Consider the following 19231-nt stretch of genomic DNA (forward strand, 5'->3'; position numbering starts at 1 on the left):
TTATTGTTAACTGATTTTCCAGTAGACTTAAAGGGGTGGTTCATCTTTCAATTAACTTTCAGTATGTTATAGAATGTCTAATTCTAAGCAACTTTTCAATTTGGACCCTAGCAACCAGATTGCTGAAATTGCAAACAGGAGAGCTGCTGAATAAAAAAGCTAAATAACTCAAAAACCACAAATAATAACAAATGAAAACCAATTGTAAATTGTCTCAGAATATCACTCTCTATATCATACTGAAAGTTAAGTAAAAGGTGAGCAACTCCTTTAAGTTACGAAGATACAAATTATGGAAAGATCCATTATCCGGAAAACCCCAGTTCCAAAGCATTCTGGATAACAGGTCCCATAGCTGTACTATGAAGTGCATGCTTATACTTTTGCATGGTGCACATAACCTCACTTCTCTACATATTTACATTTATGGATAGAAATTCAGACAGTTATATGCTTTTTCTTGCCATTCTTCATAGACTTCAATTAAATATATCTAGATAGGTGTCAACTCCCACCAATTTCTATAAATGTACATCAGCACAGAATCTGTAAGCCTCAAACTGTACAGTCTGTATAAAAGGACATAAATGGAATATAAACTTGTTATAAATAATGTATAATAACCCAGCCCTAAATTATCCTTTCTTAGTTCAGAAAAAGGGAACCCGGCAACTAAAGAAACGTTTCCATAGGCTGTGATATATAAAATGGAAAGAATGTACATCACTTAAAGTGCTTTAACTCTTTTCCTCCTTTTTATGATGGTAGAGAGCTATGTTATGACAGTACAGGTATGGGATCTATTATCTGGAAAGCCCTGAATTACAGGTAGACATCTCCTATAGACCAAAATAATCAAATTATTATAATGTGTTAAAGCACTTCCTTTTTTACTCTGTAATAATAAAACAGTACCTTGTACTTTATCCCAGCTACTACTTTAATTATACTTAAGGTTTGGAGGTCCAAATAATGGAAAGATCCCTTATCCGGAAACCCCCAAGTTCCAAGCATCCTGTATGACCTGTATTTACAATATTTTACAGTGATATCATGTAGAGTTCCCTTCAGTGGCAATTTTAAGACTGAAGGATAATACAGGTATGCAACCTGTTATCCAGAATGCTTGGGACCTGGTATTTTCCAGATAAGGGATCTTCTGTGTTTTGGATCTCAATACCTTGTCTCCTTAAAACTAATTTAAATATTAAATAAACCGAATAGGATTGTTTTGCTTCCAATAAGGATTAATTATATATTTGTTGGGATCAAGTACAAACTAATGTTTTATTATTACAGAGAAAAGGGAAATCATTTTTAAAAATTAGAATTATTAGATTAAAATGGAGTCTATGGGAGGCGGCCTTCCTGTAATTTGGAGCTTTCTGGATAACGGTCTTCCGGATAATGGATCCCATACCTGTATTAATTAGCAGAATTGGTCAGCAGAATAATGCACTAGCACATGGAGTGAGGGGGTAAAGCAAACGTGGGAAAGCGTTTGAAGCCCCTTAAAGGAACAGTAACACCCAAAAATTAAAGCAGTTTAAAGTAATAAACATATACTGTAATATACTGTTAGCATGCACTGGGAAAAGCTGTGTGTTTGCCTCAGAAAGAATTCTATAGTTTAAAAGGGTTTATACTTTACTAAGGTGAGGTCTACTTTTAGTGATGTTGTCCCATTATGATCTACATCCATAAAAGTATTGCTTGAATTCTGTTCCATGGAAAATATCGCTTAAATATTATATAGATTTATGAGAGAATTTATATTGCTATATTTAACAAACAATTATTTCTTATGTGACCTTAACATAATTAATATCTGAATGAAAAGCTTGAAATAGGAGGGGGATTTAGTCAAGCTGTTTGTTGACAGTGTCTTGAGATCTACTGATCCCCAGCTAAAGGTCTACTGGTAGATCCCCATCTACCTTTTGGGCACCCCTGCAAATTAGGATTCGGTTTGGCCGGCCTGAAGGATTCGGCCGAATCCAAATCCTGCTGAAAAAGACCGAATCCTGGATTTGGTGCATCCCTATAGTTTATATAAACAAGCTGCTGTGTAGTCATGGAGGCAGCCATTTAATCTGGAAAAATGAGAAAAGGCACAGGTTACACAGCACATAACAGATAAGCCCTGTCCAATACAATGGTGTTTTATCTGTTATGTAACCTGTACCTTTTTCTCCTTTGAATGGCTACATAGCAGCTTGTTTATATAAACTATAGGGATGCACCGAATCTAGGATTCTCCCCTTTTCAGCAGGATTCGGCCGAATCCTTCTGCCCGGCCAAACCGAATCCTATTTTCATTTGCAAATTAAGGGCAGGGAGGGAAATTGCGTGACTTTGTGTCACAAAACAAGGTAAAAAATGTTTTCCCCTTCCCATCCCTAATTTGCATATGCAAATTAGGATTTGGTTCGGTATTCAGCCGACTCTTTCACGAAGGATTCGGGGGTTCGACCGAATCCAAAATAGTGGATTCGGAGCATACTTAATAAAACTATAGTAGTCTTTCTGAAGCGCAAACACCAGTTTTACCAGTGCAGGGCAACAGTACATTAAACTTTAATTACTTTGATACATTTTTAGTTTTTGGTGTTACTGTTCCTTTAAGGTAATTGAATACAGTTTCATCTACCATAAACACAAATCTTTGGCTTATAGTAATATTTCAAGCAAGAAAAGGCATAAAATGGTTTAGGAGTCAGTTCAACAAACAAGTAATTCAGAATACTCCACAGCTCTCCTCAGTTGTATAGGCTTATGAACTAGTTCTTGAACATTGTTACTGCTGGTTATCTCCCAGTGATATATATTTATATATATGCCCCATATAGACCTTTAACCACCAGGTCCCTTTCAAGCAGACACGTGAATATCAAAACACCTTATAATCACCTTCCAGTGCAACTATTAGAAATGCATGGAAAAGGTTGTGCCTGTGGAAGACACTGGGGCAACAGATAGTGACCCTTAGAAACGCCAGTGAGTGAGTGCAAACTTCTTGCCATTGTATCTGCCCTTGGAAGAGCCTTCCCAATCTATTCAGTGGGAAGCTGTAGATTTATAGTACTAGTAGTGCTTTAATATTAACCATGTTTTCTTTTCTTAGAAGCCAATTAGTAACGGACTTCCACCCACGCCTAAAGTACATGTAAGTAAGCATTTCAAGATGTGTTAATAAAACTGTAAATTAAACTTCCGGCTTGTTCTGTTTATGTAATAAAAACCTGTTATTGGAACTGGGCTGCTTTTCATTTTCTGAAAGGACCGTTAAAGGGACAGTAAACCCTGGAGTAAAGGGGCCCTTGTTGTTGCAGCCATGTAACTTAAAGGGGATTTAAACCTAGAAATGCAGTTTTGTCTAATAAAAGAAAAAGTAATTCCTATATATATATTCATTAAAAATAGTGGTCTTTAAAGGACCAGTAACAGCAAATTTTTCTAAAATAAATTCGTTGGTATGCTACGAAAAAAAGACGCCAACACATATTAAACTTTAAAATCGCTAAGTCTTTATTAAGAAAAAACTTCCCGAGACTCCGCTTGCACTCTTCTTCAGACAGGGCGACGATCCATCGTGCGGCACTCAATTTCTCCTCCCTGGCTATCTCCTAAAAGGAAGGCAGGGAGGAGAAATCAAGCACCGTACGATGGATCATTAAACGCCTTTTCTGAAGAGGAGCGCAAGCAGAGCTTCGGTAAGTTATTTCTTATTAAAGACTTAGCTACTTTAAAGTTTAATATGTGTTGGTGTCTTTTTTTTGAAGCATACTGACGAATTTTTTTTAGAATTTTTTTGTTGTTACTGGTTCTTTAAAGGGATCCTGTCATCAGAAAACATGTTTTTTTTCAAAACGCATCAGTTAATAGTGCTCCTCCAGCAGAATTCTGCACTGAAATCCATTTCTCAAAAGAGCAAACAGATTTTTTTATATTCAATTTTGAAATCTGACATGGGGCTAGACATTTTGTCAATTTCCCAGCTGCCCCATGTCATGTGACTTGTGCCTGCACTTTAGGAGAGAAATGCTTTCTGGCAGGCTGCTGTTTTTCCTTCTCAATGTAACTGAATGTGTCTCAGTGGGACATGGGTTTTTACTATTGAGTGTTGATCTACCAGGCAGCTGTTATCTTGTGTTAGGGAGCTGTTATCTGGTTACCTTCCCATTGTTCTATTATTTGGCTGCTGGGGGGGGGGGGAAGGGAGTCACATGACTTGGGGCAGCTGGGAAATTGACAATATGTCTAGCCCCATGTCAGATTTCAAAATTGAATATAAAAAATCTGTTTGCTGGAGCAGCACTATTAACTGATTCATTTTGAAAAAAATGTTTTTCCCATGACAGTAACCCTTTAAGTTAATTGCTATTCTTTGCAGTGCTGGTGTTTGGTTCTGACTATTGAAACAATGTAGAAAAAGCCAGCACCAGAGACTGCGGTGCTCATTTATCAACACTGGGCAAAATTAGACCTAGGAAAGACAACCAATCAAAAGTTTGTTTTATTAGTTCTACCTGCCACTGGCTGAAGAATGCTAATCATTGATTGGTTGCTATGGATTGCAAATGTGCCCATTGTTTATAAATGAACCCCCATGCCCTAGAAGCATGGGGTGGCAGGAGAAGAACTTTTTTTAAGTTAATTTTTTATAGATCATATTTACAGAAATGATTACAAAATAATCACAAGTAAGCATTCTAATAATTTTCTAAACTTAAAATATGTGCAATCACTTTTTCTTGGAACCTGTGAATATTTGATATTGTTTAGTTTAGTATTTTATGTGAATTTATTTCTCTTTGTATATCAATTTTATTTATGCTCGATGGTATAAATTTATATATATATATATATATATATATATATATATATATATATATATATATATATATATATATAGTGGACGGATAAGAAAAAAATATTGCTAATGTTCCTCTGCTGCCATCTAAGGGTGGCAAGTTTTACTACTACAGCTGTGTGTAATCTCAACTTATTTCTGGAGTTCTCTATAAATTCTAACCTATAAATTACCTATAAGTTTCATCTCTACACCACACAAATTAAAACTGACGTGAATAGAGAGATGAAACAATATCATGTTATATTATATCAATTAAAATAAGCTTTTTTTAAAAATAAATATGGAAGTATAGCATTCTCCCGTTCACTCATTTATCTTCAATTAGCTTGGAAAATACAGCAACCCAGACACCTTATCTCCCACAGACAAGGAGTAGGCCAATTTGTCTGGCAGTGTAGAGCAGAGACAGTGGGTTATTTTTAATGCACTCAATCACAGGGTCAAGAAATAGGTTACTGTATTTATGCAAAGTGAATTTCACTCCACTCACACAGTTTTCCCCATGCATGACAAAATACCAGCGGCACATTATAATCTATATACACAAACCTTCACCAATGAAGCACTCATTATTCACTGTGGAGCAATAGATTAATTAGGATGATGGAAATTATTTTATAGTAGCTGTGTGGCTCACTAACACATCAGTAAAGTATGAGCACCCTAAGCTTAAAGGGGTGGTTCACCTTTAAGTACGTTATAGAATGGTTAATTCTAAGGAACTTTTCAGTTGGTCTTCATTATGTAATTTACCTTGTTTTTAATTATTTGCTTTCTTTTGACTTGTGCCAGATTTCAAATGGGGGTCTCGGAACCCTTCTAAAACACATATGCTTTGTAAGGCTACAAACTTATTGTTATTGCTACTTGTTATTACTCATCTTTCTATTCAGGCCCTCTCCTATTCATATTCGAGTCTCTCATTCAAATCAATGCTTGGTTGTTAGGGTAATTTGGACCCTAGCAACCAGATTGCTGAAATTGCAAACTGGAGAGGTGCTGAAAGCTAAATAACTCAAAAACCATAAATAATGAAACCCAATTACAAAATTGTCTCAGAATATCACTCGGTACATCATACTAAATGTTAACTCAAAGGCAAACAACTCCTTTAAGCCTCTTTCATATGGGCTTTTGGAATGAAAGTAGATGATACTAGAGTAGAAATAATAACAGACTGTAATGTAGTCTCTATTTTGGACACAAAAAATATAGTTTCATGTCAGATTCTGCCATCAGTGTTGCTTTTTTCTATTATTATAAAGTGGTGTCTGTATAGTAGTTTTGCCATCTCCCTGTACAGTAGAGCTCAGCCCAGTAGATCTGCATTCCACTCTTGAACTCAGGGTTTCAAGCACCGCACTTGGCAGCCACTCAAATATTAATTGGGTAGGTAGGTCTGGTTATGGAAATTCTAGACCAGATACTAAGGTAAAGAAAGCCTGAATTCATGAAAAATTTAACTACTGCGGGTAGACACTCATTCAGCGGGTAGGCACTAATGCTGCGGGTAGGCACTCATTCTGCAGGTAGGCACTCATTGTGCAGGTAGACACTCATTCTGCAGGTGGGCACTTATTCTGCAGGTAGGCACTCGTTCTGCGGATGGGTGCTCATTATGTGGGTCGGCACTCATTCTGCGAGTGGGCACTCATTCTGCGGGTAGGCACTCATTCTACGGATGGGCACTCATTCTGCAGGTGGGCGCTCATTCTGCTGGTAGGCACTCATTCTGCAGATGGGCACTCATTCTGCGGGTAGGCACTCATTCTGCGGGTTGGCACTCATTCTGCGGGTGGGCGCTCATTCTGAGGATGGGCGCTCATTTTACTGGTAGGCACTCATTCTGCAGGTAGGCACTCATTCTGCGGGTGGGCGCTCATTCTGCGGGTAGGTGCTCATTCAGCAGGTAGACAATGAGGGTTTGTTGCACCGTTATCACATGCTGATGCCTGTATGTTATTACTTTTGCATGCAAAATGGTAGGCACAGCCTCCTTCATATGATTTGAAACAAACCTTCCATGTCAGGGTGCTGTGTTTGTACTCTTCAGCATGGCACCTTTCTTATACCCTGTGCCCCCTCTCTCCTCACTCTCTAGTCTGCGCTTCATGTTTATTGCACAAGGGCTGAAAATAGATGTGTAGAAGGAAGCATGGCAGTTAGTCTGATAAAATGTGGATCCTGAATTAGCTGTATCTACTATGGTTTTAAAACATTCAGAGCAAGTCTCGTGTAATACAATGGTGAGATATTTTGCACAAGAGCAGCATCTGTGCCTCTGTTTTGACAAAACACATTTCCCAGCTAAGCAAAGAAGATGCTACAAATAGACAGTAATGCTTTCTAGGAGGTGGAAGAAGAAATGAGCCGTTAATTACAGTGTAACAAATCAACACATTGGCATCTGACAGGAACCTGTTCGGTAAAAATGCTGGTTGATCCCAATGTTATTAATATGGAAAAAAGAAAAATATATAGGAAGGCCGGTATTTTTATTTTTAGAAAAGGTGGCAACCCTAATTACAGTAGATGTAGATATCTATAGTCTTGACCTGCATTTGACCATCATTTTTTATTTTTCTTGGTTTTTCAACCTTCGATTACATTTTTGTTCAGCAGCCCTCCAGTTTGGAATTTCAGCAGCTAATTAGTTGTTAGGGTCCAGTTTACCCTAGCAACCAGGCAGTGGTTTGAATGAGATACTGGGAGATGAATAGGACAGGGCCTGAATAGTAAGAGAAGTAATAACAAATAACAATAAAACTGTAGCAACACAGAGTAAGAAAAATCAGCATTTTTTCTGCCCCTGGTACCTAGTGGGGCGCTGCCGCCTGAGGCGACAGCCTCAACTCGCCTCATTGGCGAAGCACCCCTGGTTTCAATAAATAAAGCTTGGCCAAACTCCCATCCTTGATTTTGCCTTATTCATTAATAAAATAACTCAATTTAATCAGATCAGTAAAAAACTCAATAAAATCAAGTGACAATCAGAATCGCACATTTTTTTCAGTCTTTTCTTCAAAATTGCTAGTCTTTTTGGGGGGTTTGCCCGAAAACCCCAAATTTATCGGATTATCAAGCTATCCCACAATATCTTCCAGTTGGGATAGGGACATTGACTTATACATGACCTTGACAGCTCTTCCATTGACTTATACATGGAGACCAACTAAAGCTGGCCATACACGGGCTGATAAAAGCTGCCGACAAACTGAGTTGCCGGCTTATTGGCCGGTGTGTGGGGCCCTCCGACGGGCTTCCCCAATCGATATCTGGCTGAAAGTCTTCTAGATGTCGATCGGCAGGGTAAAAAATCCCGTCGGATCATGGTCGCATCTGATTGTTGATGCGGTCCAACTGCCTGTATTGGCTGAATTATGATTAGATTGTTGGGCGCTAGGGCCCACGATTGAATCAGACCAATATCACCCAGCTCAATGTGGGCATATTGGGGAGAGATCCACTTGTTTGCCGAAATCGCCAAACAAGCAGATCTCTATGTGTATGGCCACCTTAACTGCCTAAAAGCAACAGCACCCCTCGACACAAACTGTCTATTTCAATGTCTAATTGATATTGAAGTGTAAAGTGTCATTTTTTTACCTTCTAAAAGCAGCTCTGGGAGGGGGGGTCGCAGACCCTGTAAACTGTTCTAAATGGATACATTTAGTTGATACATTTCTTATCTTTCTCGCTGAGCAGAATCTCTGGGTTTCATTAAAGGCAGCTGTTATAATTGATACAATAGTTGCTAATACTCCAGAGACGCAGCTGAGAAATGTATCAACTAAATGTTGCAAAATTGTAACAGTTCAGAGTCTGCACCTGAATTACTGAGCTGTCAGACTCAAACACCAGACACCACCAACATTAGACTTTAAACTTAGATTTTGGAAAAAAAGTAAAAAATAAATAATGGATGGTAATTGAAAAAAGTCTTTATTTCTGGGGAACAATCTGAAAACAACTGAAGTGAAAACACCCCATTTAACCAAACAGAGGGAAGAAGTTTGTTATACAATATAAAATGCATTGTCATGTGACTGGGTTTTTGTTTTGCAGATGGGGGCTTGTTTTTCAAAAGTGTTTAATGGGTGCCCTTTGAAGATTCATTGTGCAACATCGTGGATAAATCCAGAGACAAGGGGTAAGTTCTATTCAAAAAGAGATATCATGTGAGATAAAGCAGATCTAGGGAGTCACAGTATCCTTCCCAAATGGATTGAATAGCCATGGAGCTGTGGGAGCAGAAGAGAGAAAATAGATACCATCCCCTCACACATATCATTTAAGCACATTATTGGAATTGTTGTTTTTCTCCTACTTGATATCATATTTGTTTCCTCTCAGATCAATACTTGATATTTGGTGCAGAGGAGGGCATTTACACCTTGAATCTGAACGAGTTGCATGAAACCTCAATGGAACAGGTACACATGACTTTTTCATGATTGCCAGACTGTACAGGAAAGGTGACCATACATGGGAGATTTAATCTGCCGATTTGAGCACTTTAGACTGATTTGGCAGTTTATCTGCACGTGTATGGGGACCTCCAACGAGCCCAACAGACCTATATCAGGCCAAAAATCGGGCAAATGTCAATTGGGCAGATTTGAATTTCCAGTTGGTCAACCAGTGATGCAGCCCTCGCTCTGACAACTTGTGCATCCACCGTTGTAATCCAATCATTTGGCCCTAGGGCCATCGATCAGATTTAATTCTTACATTGTCCACCTTAGGTGGGCATTTTGGTCACCAAACAAGCGGTATAGTGTATGGCTGCTTTAACAAAGCTGTTAGAGAAATGGCACATGGTGCTACTTGTCCCCCTCAATTTGTAGCCACCGTGTTTTATTGCCCTTGGTAGATGCATGCTTATGTCATAAACTTTAGGAAGCATTTCCATTCAATCTTGACCTTGGATTTTTATCATCTAGCATATCAATTTCCGTGCCAGAAACACAGGCTTTAAAACTGTTTTGCAGCAGTACCGCTGAGGTCCATGTCCTGCACCTTGCAAGTGCTAATTAGATGTTTGATTAGTTCACTCTACTGCTTTTCCTTTTGATGAGTCGAGTAATATAAGAATGTAACCATAAAGCAAACATACCGATGCAACATCAGAAACGGTCCTCATGTAATATGTTCCTAATCTAACTTGCTTTTATTTCCACAGCTTTTCCCAAGGAGGTGTACCTGGCTGTATGTCATGAATAACTGCCTGCTTTCCATATCTGGTATGATTAGGATTTTCTTGCAATGTAATGTTTACATGTAAAATGGCAAGTATCCCCAAATAACATAAATGTGTTCTCTGGATCTCCAACATCCTCTGTAGGACAAGAAATGTTTTACTACTGTTAGTATGCACTGACCCATAAATGGCCTTTGGACCCTGCTTTTCACTTTTTAAGTAATACAAATATTGTATGCTGAATAGCTTATCTGTTATTTGCTCTGCACATGGAGGCATTGAAGTCTTATAGGCCCCTGCATGGCTGCTTGCATAGATACAGGGAAGCTTGTTTCTGATAATTACAGGTATGGGATCTGTTATCCGGAAACTCATTATTCAGAAAGCTCCAAAATACAGGAAGGCCTACTCTCATAGACTCCATTTTATCCAAATATCCAAATAATCCATTACTTGATCCCAACTAAGATATAATTAATCCTTATTGGAGGCAAAACCAGCCTATTGGGTTTATTTACAGTATACAGGATTTTCTAGTAGACTTAAGGCATGAAGATCAAAGTTATGGAAAGATTTGTTACCCAGAAACCCCCAGCAATTCTGTTCTGGATAACAGGTCCTCTGCCTGTATATTAAAGCTTCAGAGACCGAAGTAATTGTTACAAATGCAGGGGAGCAAATGTATTGTTTAACAGGACAAACACCAAGCAGGGTAATTGGAAAGTTTTGTAGGTATTGCCCAGCTGTTTAAGTGACCGTATTTGGCCATACCAATATTATCGTAAAGAACGCATTTTCGTACGATATTCAGTGCTTGTATGGTGGGAGAGGAGCCGACCAATATCGGCAGAAGACTTAGATTGGACTGGCCAGAAAATTTTGATCCAAACATTGGCCACTGTTAGTGCAGAATCGTCAGATACAGGTAGAACTCTTTCTACTGTTTCTACCTGTATATCTGACTATTCAGCTCTACACGTGTGTATTGAAACAAACAATCTTTCTTGGAAAGATTTTTTCCAGGAAAGATCGTAATTGTTAAGTCTATGGCCACCTTTAGAGTCTAAGCAAGAATGCCGGTCCTCGAGTGTCATTACTCCCATAAGCACATGTAGGAGATCACCAGACAACTGGGAAAGACAAGGCCACACCTTCTTAGTATCAGGGTTCCTGTGTAATTCTATAAGCTGAATGGTAGATTGTGTTAAATTTGAATTATCTACTGCCTCCAGAAAGAGAGATGGTCCTACAGGGATTGGTCCATGCCGGGTTTCTGCTGTTATCCTTGGCAGTGTCGTTACTACCGGGGGAGCAGGGGTGCGATTGGGCCAGGGCCCGCACCCCCTCAGGGCCCCCCAGCAGCTCGCGCGCCACTGATTCCTGGCGGCTTCCGTCGTACGGAAGGGGGAAGGGGCCCGGCTGCACGTCCCGCGCCAGGGCCCGCCCCCCTCTAGTTACGTTGCTGATCCTTGGTCTACTTTTAATTCACTCTGGACAAAATAGAAATCCATAACTCCCTTCCTAAATTATGTCTGTCTGTCTCTGTAGTATGACTGATCAAGAATATTATATATTATCTTTAGCAGCAGTCTAAAGATGCAACATAATACAATGGTTATCATGTTATTGCAGAGAATACTAATTCAAGAATATTGTTTTTTTCTTTCTTATATTGCACAGGTAAAGCATCTCAACTCTATTCCCACAACCTCCCTGGGCTTTTTGATTATGCAAGGCAAATGCAGAAACTCCCTGTTTCAATCCCAACACATAAACTTCCTGACAGGATACTGCCTAGGTGGGTGTATGACGTGATTCTGTATGAAGTGCTTCTGTATTTCTTCTCTTTCCAGCAATCCTTGCATTCGTCCGCTTACTGAACCTGTTGGCCGCTTGAGAGTATAATTATGGGCCAAGTATCATGTCTATAAGAGCAAACAATACTGTAAAAGTCTGTACATTTAGGGGGTTATTTACTAAACTTCAAATTTATCTGGTCAGGGTTTTTGGGGCAAAAACTAAAATTTTTAGAGATTTAGTATACTCCGATGCTGCAGAAAGCCTGAATGTGAAACTCTGCCATCTCAGACCTGTTGAGGTCCTGTATAAGTTAATGGGAGAGGCGCCTATCTCAAATTGAAGTTATTGTGGTCTGTGCTGGGTTTAGCCTGAAAATCCAATTTTAGGGAGTTTTCAGGCAAGAACTACAAACAATAGAGTTATTCAGGGAGAAAAAGTCAGAAACATTAGAGAGATTCAGGTTTTCATTTGATTTTATTGAGGTTTTTTCCGAAATCTGATTAATTTGAGTTATTTTATTAATAAATACTTTAAAATCGAGAGTTTGGTCATGTTTTTTTTAATAAAATATGAGGTAAATTCAGATTTTAGTAAATTACCCTCTTAGTTTAGTTACGGCTAAATACACATGGCCCATTGATTTACTGTGCTGGGGGAGGGATTCAATAAACTCCAGTGCATTCTCCCACACAACGCACGTTATTGCTTAACCAATATAAATATTGATCTGTGGGCTCAGTCGATTATCAGGATTTATGTACCGTGTGTTCATGCTCCTGTTCTTTTTCACCCTTGCCCTGCAGGAAGTTTGCTGTTTCCACAAAAATCCCAGATACAAAATGGTGTCAGAAGTGCTGCGTTGGTAAGTTTTATTATTATTATTCATATATTTATATTCTTATAGAGCTTCAGAAGGCTTCCCATCTGTGCAGAGTCCAAGGATCACAGAATTGGAAGCTCTGTGCATCTGGGGCTTAAAAAATAAACTATATATGAGATGCATGCTTTAATACAAAATACTAGTACAAATATAGGATCACTTATCTGGAAACACTTTATCTAGAAAGCTCTGAATTACGGGAAGGCCGCCTCCCATGCAGTCCATTATAAGCAAATATGTTTTTAAAAATAATTTCCCTGTTGTCTGTATTAATAAAACGGTATCTTCCTAAGCTGCAGACCAGCCATACAGTGTAACAAATCCCCCATGCACATACTATCACTTTACATATTCCTCTGTGTTGAACCAGGACTGGAATTCAAATTAGGCCCCGGCATTTCAAGTACACAGAGGCCTAAAGAGCCCATCACCTTCCCAGTAATTAATGACTATCTATGGGAACTTACAGCAGCCCCTTTGGCATTTGCCAGATTCCATAGATTGCCAGTTGGGCCTGTGTTGAAACAGCATCTCCACTGAGCGTTGCTGCAGCTGGCACACACAATATGGTGGCACCCAGATGATTAGTACACATAGTGACATTATGGAGCACTCCTATTACATACATGCATGTTTGCTTCTATTTTAATATAAGCAGACATTAGAATTACTTTGGGTTTACAGAAATATCAAAATAATTTTGTGCAGTTGGGCAATTTAAACAAAAAAATTCATGTGGAAAAACTGGTATTTCCGTGCACAATCCAATTTCACTATTTGGTCAAGTTATGCCTTACAGTGTCAAGCCCTTGGACTCAGCTCTGGGTGACTGAGCACAGGACGATACTAACCAGTATTGGGAAAATGCCTTTATCAATACATGAGTAAAGACCACATTGGATGATGTCTTGAGACATCTGAGAAAAAATGTGTAACATTTTTATAATTGGGGATTCTAACTTTTTTCGGTAGTAAATGTATTAATAGTATCTGAAATCAATAATGTTTATCCTAGGACAGAATTATATATAGTGAATAAAGTACCTCCTCTTGTAAAATATAAGGATATTATAAGTTACAGAGGAGTTCCATGACCATATAAAAACATGAGGCCGAAGGCTGAGTGTTTTTATACAGTTCATGGAACTCCGAGGTGACTTTTAAAATTCTCATATTTTGCAACACTTTATTTATTATAATACACAAGTTTCAGAGAGTCATGTGACAGAAATGATATCACTAAGCTCCGATTATATACAATGACATCACTAAGCACTGTTTATAAGGATATAATTTACAGGATATTCATGGTGCTTGTGTATTATGTAGGGATTGTTCCTTGAAATTAGGGATAGCTGGAGGTTGTATTAATATTAAAGTTGTGGTTCACCTTTAAGTTAACTTTGAGTATGTTATAGAATGGCCAATTCTAAGCAACTTTTCATTTGGTCATCATTGTTTATTTTGTATAGTTTTTTTTTAATTATTTGCCTCCTTCTTCTGACTCTTTCCAGCTTTCGAATGGGGGTCACTGACCCCATCTAAAAACAAAGGCTACAAGTATATGGCTACTTGTATTACTCTTTTAACCTTTCAATTCAGACCTTCTCTTATTCATAGTTCAGTATTTTAGTCAAGTCAATGTTTGGTTGCTAGGGGAATCGGGACCCTAGCATTCTGGTTAATGAAATTGCAAACAGGAGAGCTGCTGAATAAAAAAGCCTATTGTCCTATTGTGATCTACATCCATAAAAGCATTGTTAGTATTCCGTTCCATGGAAAATATTACTTATATACTGACTAATAGGAAAATGCATAGTGCTATGTTTAACAAACAACTATTTCTTATGTAACCTTAACATAATAATTATCTGAATGAAAAGCATGAAATAGGAGGGTGATTTACACAAGCTTTTTGTTGACAGTGTCTTGAGATCTACTGATCACCAGCTAAAGGTCTACTGGTAGATCCCAATCTACCTTTTGGGCACCCCTGCTCTACATCATACTAAAATTAACTCTTAAGTGAACAACCCCTATAATGTGCTACTTTATACAGAAGACATCTGTAGAATTTAATATCTCTGTTCCTTTGTAATATGCTGCTCTGGCTGCCTTTATTGCATATCATTAATGCCTGTCTTTCTTCCTGCAGTAAGAAATCCTTATACAAGCCATAAATACCTGTGTGGAGCTCTGCAGTCCAGCATTGTATTATTAGAGTGGGTTGAGCTGATGCAGAAATTCATGTTAATCAAGGTTGGTACACGTCTCCTTCTCATACAGGTCAACCAGATCAACAATCTATTAAAACAGCCAAAGGACTTTTTTTTAAGGGGAAGTTTATCTATAAATCAGTGTTTACAGTTTGAAGACTATAGTAATGTAGGTATAATAGCAACTGCCATTAGTATGTGCTAGTTTAAATTAATGTACCACCAGATCAATTACATTAAACCTGGCATTCAGACTATCATGGATTCACTTATACCATGGAAGGCATTAATGAGGAATATTCATATACGATATGCAGAGCTTTACAATATAGAAATGCTCAGACAGGGAGGCTTTATAATCTGTATAGATATAAAGAGATTAAAGGAACAGTAACAGTATTAAAAAATGAAAGTCTTTTAATGTAATGAAAATATAATGTACTGTCATGCTGCACTGGTAAAACTTTTGTGATGCTTCAGAAACTCTACAATAGTATATATAAACAAGCTGCTGTTTAGCATGGGGGCACCTATTCAAAGTGTAAAAAAACAGAAAGGGCACAGGAAACACAACAGATAAGCTCTGTAGTATGCATTTGGATCTTCAGACCCTCTAGGTTATCTACTGTGTATTCTGTGCTTGAATGGCTGCCCACATGACTACACAGCAGTTTATTTATATAAACTATAGTAGTGTTTTTTGAAGCAAACTCACCAGTTTTACCAGTGCAGGGCAACCATACATTATATTGTCACTACTTTCATTTTTTGGTGTTGCTGTTCCTTTAAGTGACGTATGAAAAGGACACAGTAGAAAGGAAGCCCCTGCCCCATAGAGCCTACAAGCTTTTTAGTCTGATATCATGAAAATCTGAGCACTGTCTTTGATTTAATAAAGAAGCCCTGGCTGCAATCGATGTTATTCCATAACTAATATTTGTGTAGCAGAAGGAGACTTCATCCTAGATCCCCTTTGTCCCTTTATATATATAGCTTCTTTTATGGCAATATATTGCAAAACTCTGTGATTATATTGAGTCCCTGCATTGAGATACATCTTACTGTTATTGCCCCCCTGACATGTGACTCCTAAGAATAAGTCATTTTTAGTATCAGCAGTACAGTCAGTTGAACATCCCGCCTCTTCTCTTTCTTTTTTTCTCCCACTTCTCTCATTGCTCTTGAATGGAACCCAATACAAAGACTTGGACTTGAATGAGAAAAGCTCAGTGTCTGATTATTTCTTTTGCATAGACTTGAGCTATTGTCCCTCTCCCAGATCTGTGTGTAAGGTCCATTACCATGGCAACAACATCTTTCTGAGTTCAATTTGCCATTTGCATTAATGTGAACAAGACAACAGCAGACATGGATATATATGTATTTGCTTGAATACAGAAAACATCACAATAATGAAGTGTGACAAAGAGTTAATTTGCTTGTCCCAACGTGCAATTGTTTGGCTAATCTCATTTTGACTCTCTAATGTATTCAACCCCTTACCAACAGTCCGCTTAACCAGGGCAGTCCAATTGGAGGCAGGTTGAGCAGATTTTGCCCTCCCAAGATATTTTTTAAGCCCCTCCACCTGCTAGAATCCATAGACTGTTGAGTATGATATAATCATTTCAACATAATCCGGTCCATGAACATGTAAATTCTGAGATGTCCAACTCTTCCCATGTGACTATTATCCCTCTACATGGGAAGAGCTGGACAGCTCAGAACATAACCATCAATATAAACACCTTACAGCTAAATTCATACAAGACCATTCACTACTGTTGCAGGTATATTTCAGCATGTAAATGAACAAATCATTGTCTGGTGTGCAATTATAATGCAGTGCAGGTCTGAGTTATTACAAATATGTGCCATAATCATGGAGAATTCTGATTTTTGCTAGGAAATAAGTAAACCAGGATTATCTGTTTTTAAATGGTTCAGGTTACACGTGTTTCTTTCTAAACCTTTAATGAATTAAATGGAATTTGCTGCCAGGCTTTGACTGAAGGTTTCTCTTGTCCCCAGCACATTGACTTCCCATTGCCCTGCCCTCTCATGCTTTTGGAGATGCTTGTTGTCCCTGAGCACGAATACCCCATGGTCTGCCTCAGTGTCAGCAAAGGGACTGATTTCAACCAAGTAGTGCGGTTTGAGACGCTCAATCCGAACTCTACCTCGTCATGGTTCACAGAAACAGGTCAGTAGGCAAAAAGCTCCACTTCTGTACATTATCCTACAATCAGAATTTGTCACTGAATTTGATATCCCGTTTTTTTTGTTAATAGATACTCCACAGACGGATGTTGTACATGTGACACAGCTGGAAAGAGACACCATACTTGTCTGCCTGGACCGTAAGTTACAGAAATGCTACATTTGCCCTGTCTTTGGCGTAAGCCTGTAAAGCTTTAGGGTAAGACAGATGTCAGCAGCACACTGTAGATTTGAAGATAATGTGAAGTTTATTGTATCGAAAACATTCAAAGAAGGGTAACGTTTCAGGCCACCTGGGCCCTTTATCAAGCCTACTGTTATAATCCCACAAACATATTTAAAGAGTGAGGAGGAGGTGTGGAACAAGAAACCACTCCCCTTCCTGTGACATCATGAAAAAAGTTAGTGTTTTGTTAAATCCGTGCAAGTGAAGTTCATAAATGGTTAATAAAAAGTAAATTGTGTTTGAAGCGTCCATCATAAACCATATTACATATCACCTGTTGTATTGTGTGAGTGCTAAAAAAACAAAAGTGAAAAAATAAAAATTAAAAATGAGGACCAATTGCAAGAAATCCATGCAAATAACAGTAGGCTTGATAAAGGGCCCAAGTGGCCCGAAACGTTGCCCTTTTTTGAATGTTTTTGATACAATAAACTTCACATTATCTTCAAATCTACAGTGTGCTGCTGACCTCTGTCTTAATTGGATTGTCTGACCCTGGAAGCAGGCGTGGGTCCTTCAGCATAGCACCTGATACCGCAAAAGGTATTTATTCAGGGGTTTAAGCTCTCTGCCTTTGATATTATAAAGCTTTAGGTGTCTGTGTCTCATCCCTTCTGGAACCTGCGCACAAGTATATTTTCTTTCTGTGCACTTTTGGGTGCTTTGAAAGTAGCTGTAAATTAAACAAGTGCTGTCCAATGTAGCACTACAGCCTAACTGCCAGTTTGTATGGGTCAATGCCATGTTATAACTCCTTTGTATTTTAATTAATTGTCATTTTTCATGAAACAGAAACATATTGTGCCCGGCAGTTTGTTTGAAAATGTTGGTGTGGAAGAATGTTCACATCTAAGGCTAACTTCTAAGGATTGTCCTTTCAACTTTATTTCAGGTTGTATAAAGATTGTAAATCTTCAGGGAAGACTGAAGTCTAGCCGGAAATTGTCTTCAGAACTTACATTTGATTTTCAAATAGAAAACATAGGTAGGTAAAACTAAGCTCCTTCGTTTTTTTCTAACATCATGGGGAGCATTATATACATTTTTTCCCTGTTCAGTGGTTCCTGATGACCCCTGCAATGTTCTTGCCAAATGTAAAATATTTATTCTCAGGATTCTTATATTTAATCATAATCATTTTGATCCTGAAGGGGCTTAGAGGTAGAATACAGTGGTCAGGGCTTGTTCCTTGCATACACAAATCTTAAAGGGGTTGTTCACCTTCCAAACACTTTTTCCAGCTCCTGATTGTTCACCATAAACAGACTTTTTTCAATTGCTTTGCATCTATTATTTTTTACTGTTTTTCCCAGAATTTAAGTTTAATGTTCCGGTCTCTGGTGTCTCAGTCTGGCAGGTCAGTGACCCAGGAGCATCTGAACTATTACAATTTGCTTTAGTTGATACATTACTTAGCAGCATTTGGGGAGTATTAGCAACTATTGTAACTATTGTAACTATTGAGTTAATAAAGCTCAGCACCATTATCTGCTGAGCATGGACAAAGATAAGAAATGTATCAACTAAATGTTTCAATTTATAACAGTTAAAGAGTCTGCGACCCCCCAGAGCTGCTTAAGAAGGTGTAAAATGAAACTTTACACTTCAATATTAGAAAAACAGTCACAAATAGGAAATAGAAAGTAATTGGAAAAAGTCTTTATCTCTGGTGAACTATCTGAAATGAACTGAATTTTTTTGAAGGTGAACAACCTCTTTATTGGCCATGGCATGCCAGGTGTTTTCACCACTGGTATATTTCCATCAACTGAGAAATACTTATCAATACTCAGACTGCCTGCCATATGGACTT

At 38.3% G+C, this 19231-nt stretch overlaps 1 protein-coding gene across 6 annotated transcripts in view; it reads left to right on the forward strand.

Annotated features, from left to right (window-relative positions):
- map4k3.L (mitogen-activated protein kinase kinase kinase kinase 3 L homeolog) overlaps nt 1-19231 on the forward strand; it is a 181181-nt gene that overhangs the window by 157420 nt on the left and 4530 nt on the right. For all 6 annotated transcript variants that reach the window (XM_041562695.1, XM_041562696.1, XM_041562697.1 and 3 more), the window contains 10 exons: nt 3125-3166; nt 8942-9026; nt 9230-9309; nt 10059-10119; nt 11757-11874; nt 12680-12738; nt 14912-15015; nt 17004-17175; nt 17264-17332; nt 18311-18403. In XM_041562695.1, coding sequence (XP_041418629.1) covers nt 3125-3166; nt 8942-9026; nt 9230-9309; nt 10059-10119; nt 11757-11874; nt 12680-12738; nt 14912-15015; nt 17004-17175; nt 17264-17332; nt 18311-18403 — 883 coding nt within the window. The remainder of the gene's footprint in view (nt 1-3124; nt 3167-8941; nt 9027-9229; nt 9310-10058; nt 10120-11756; nt 11875-12679; nt 12739-14911; nt 15016-17003; nt 17176-17263; nt 17333-18310; nt 18404-19231) is intronic.

This window comes from Xenopus laevis, chromosome 5L (genome assembly GCF_017654675.1).
Source record: "Xenopus laevis strain J_2021 chromosome 5L, Xenopus_laevis_v10.1, whole genome shotgun sequence".
Lineage (NCBI taxonomy): Eukaryota > Metazoa > Chordata > Amphibia > Anura > Pipidae > Xenopus > Xenopus laevis.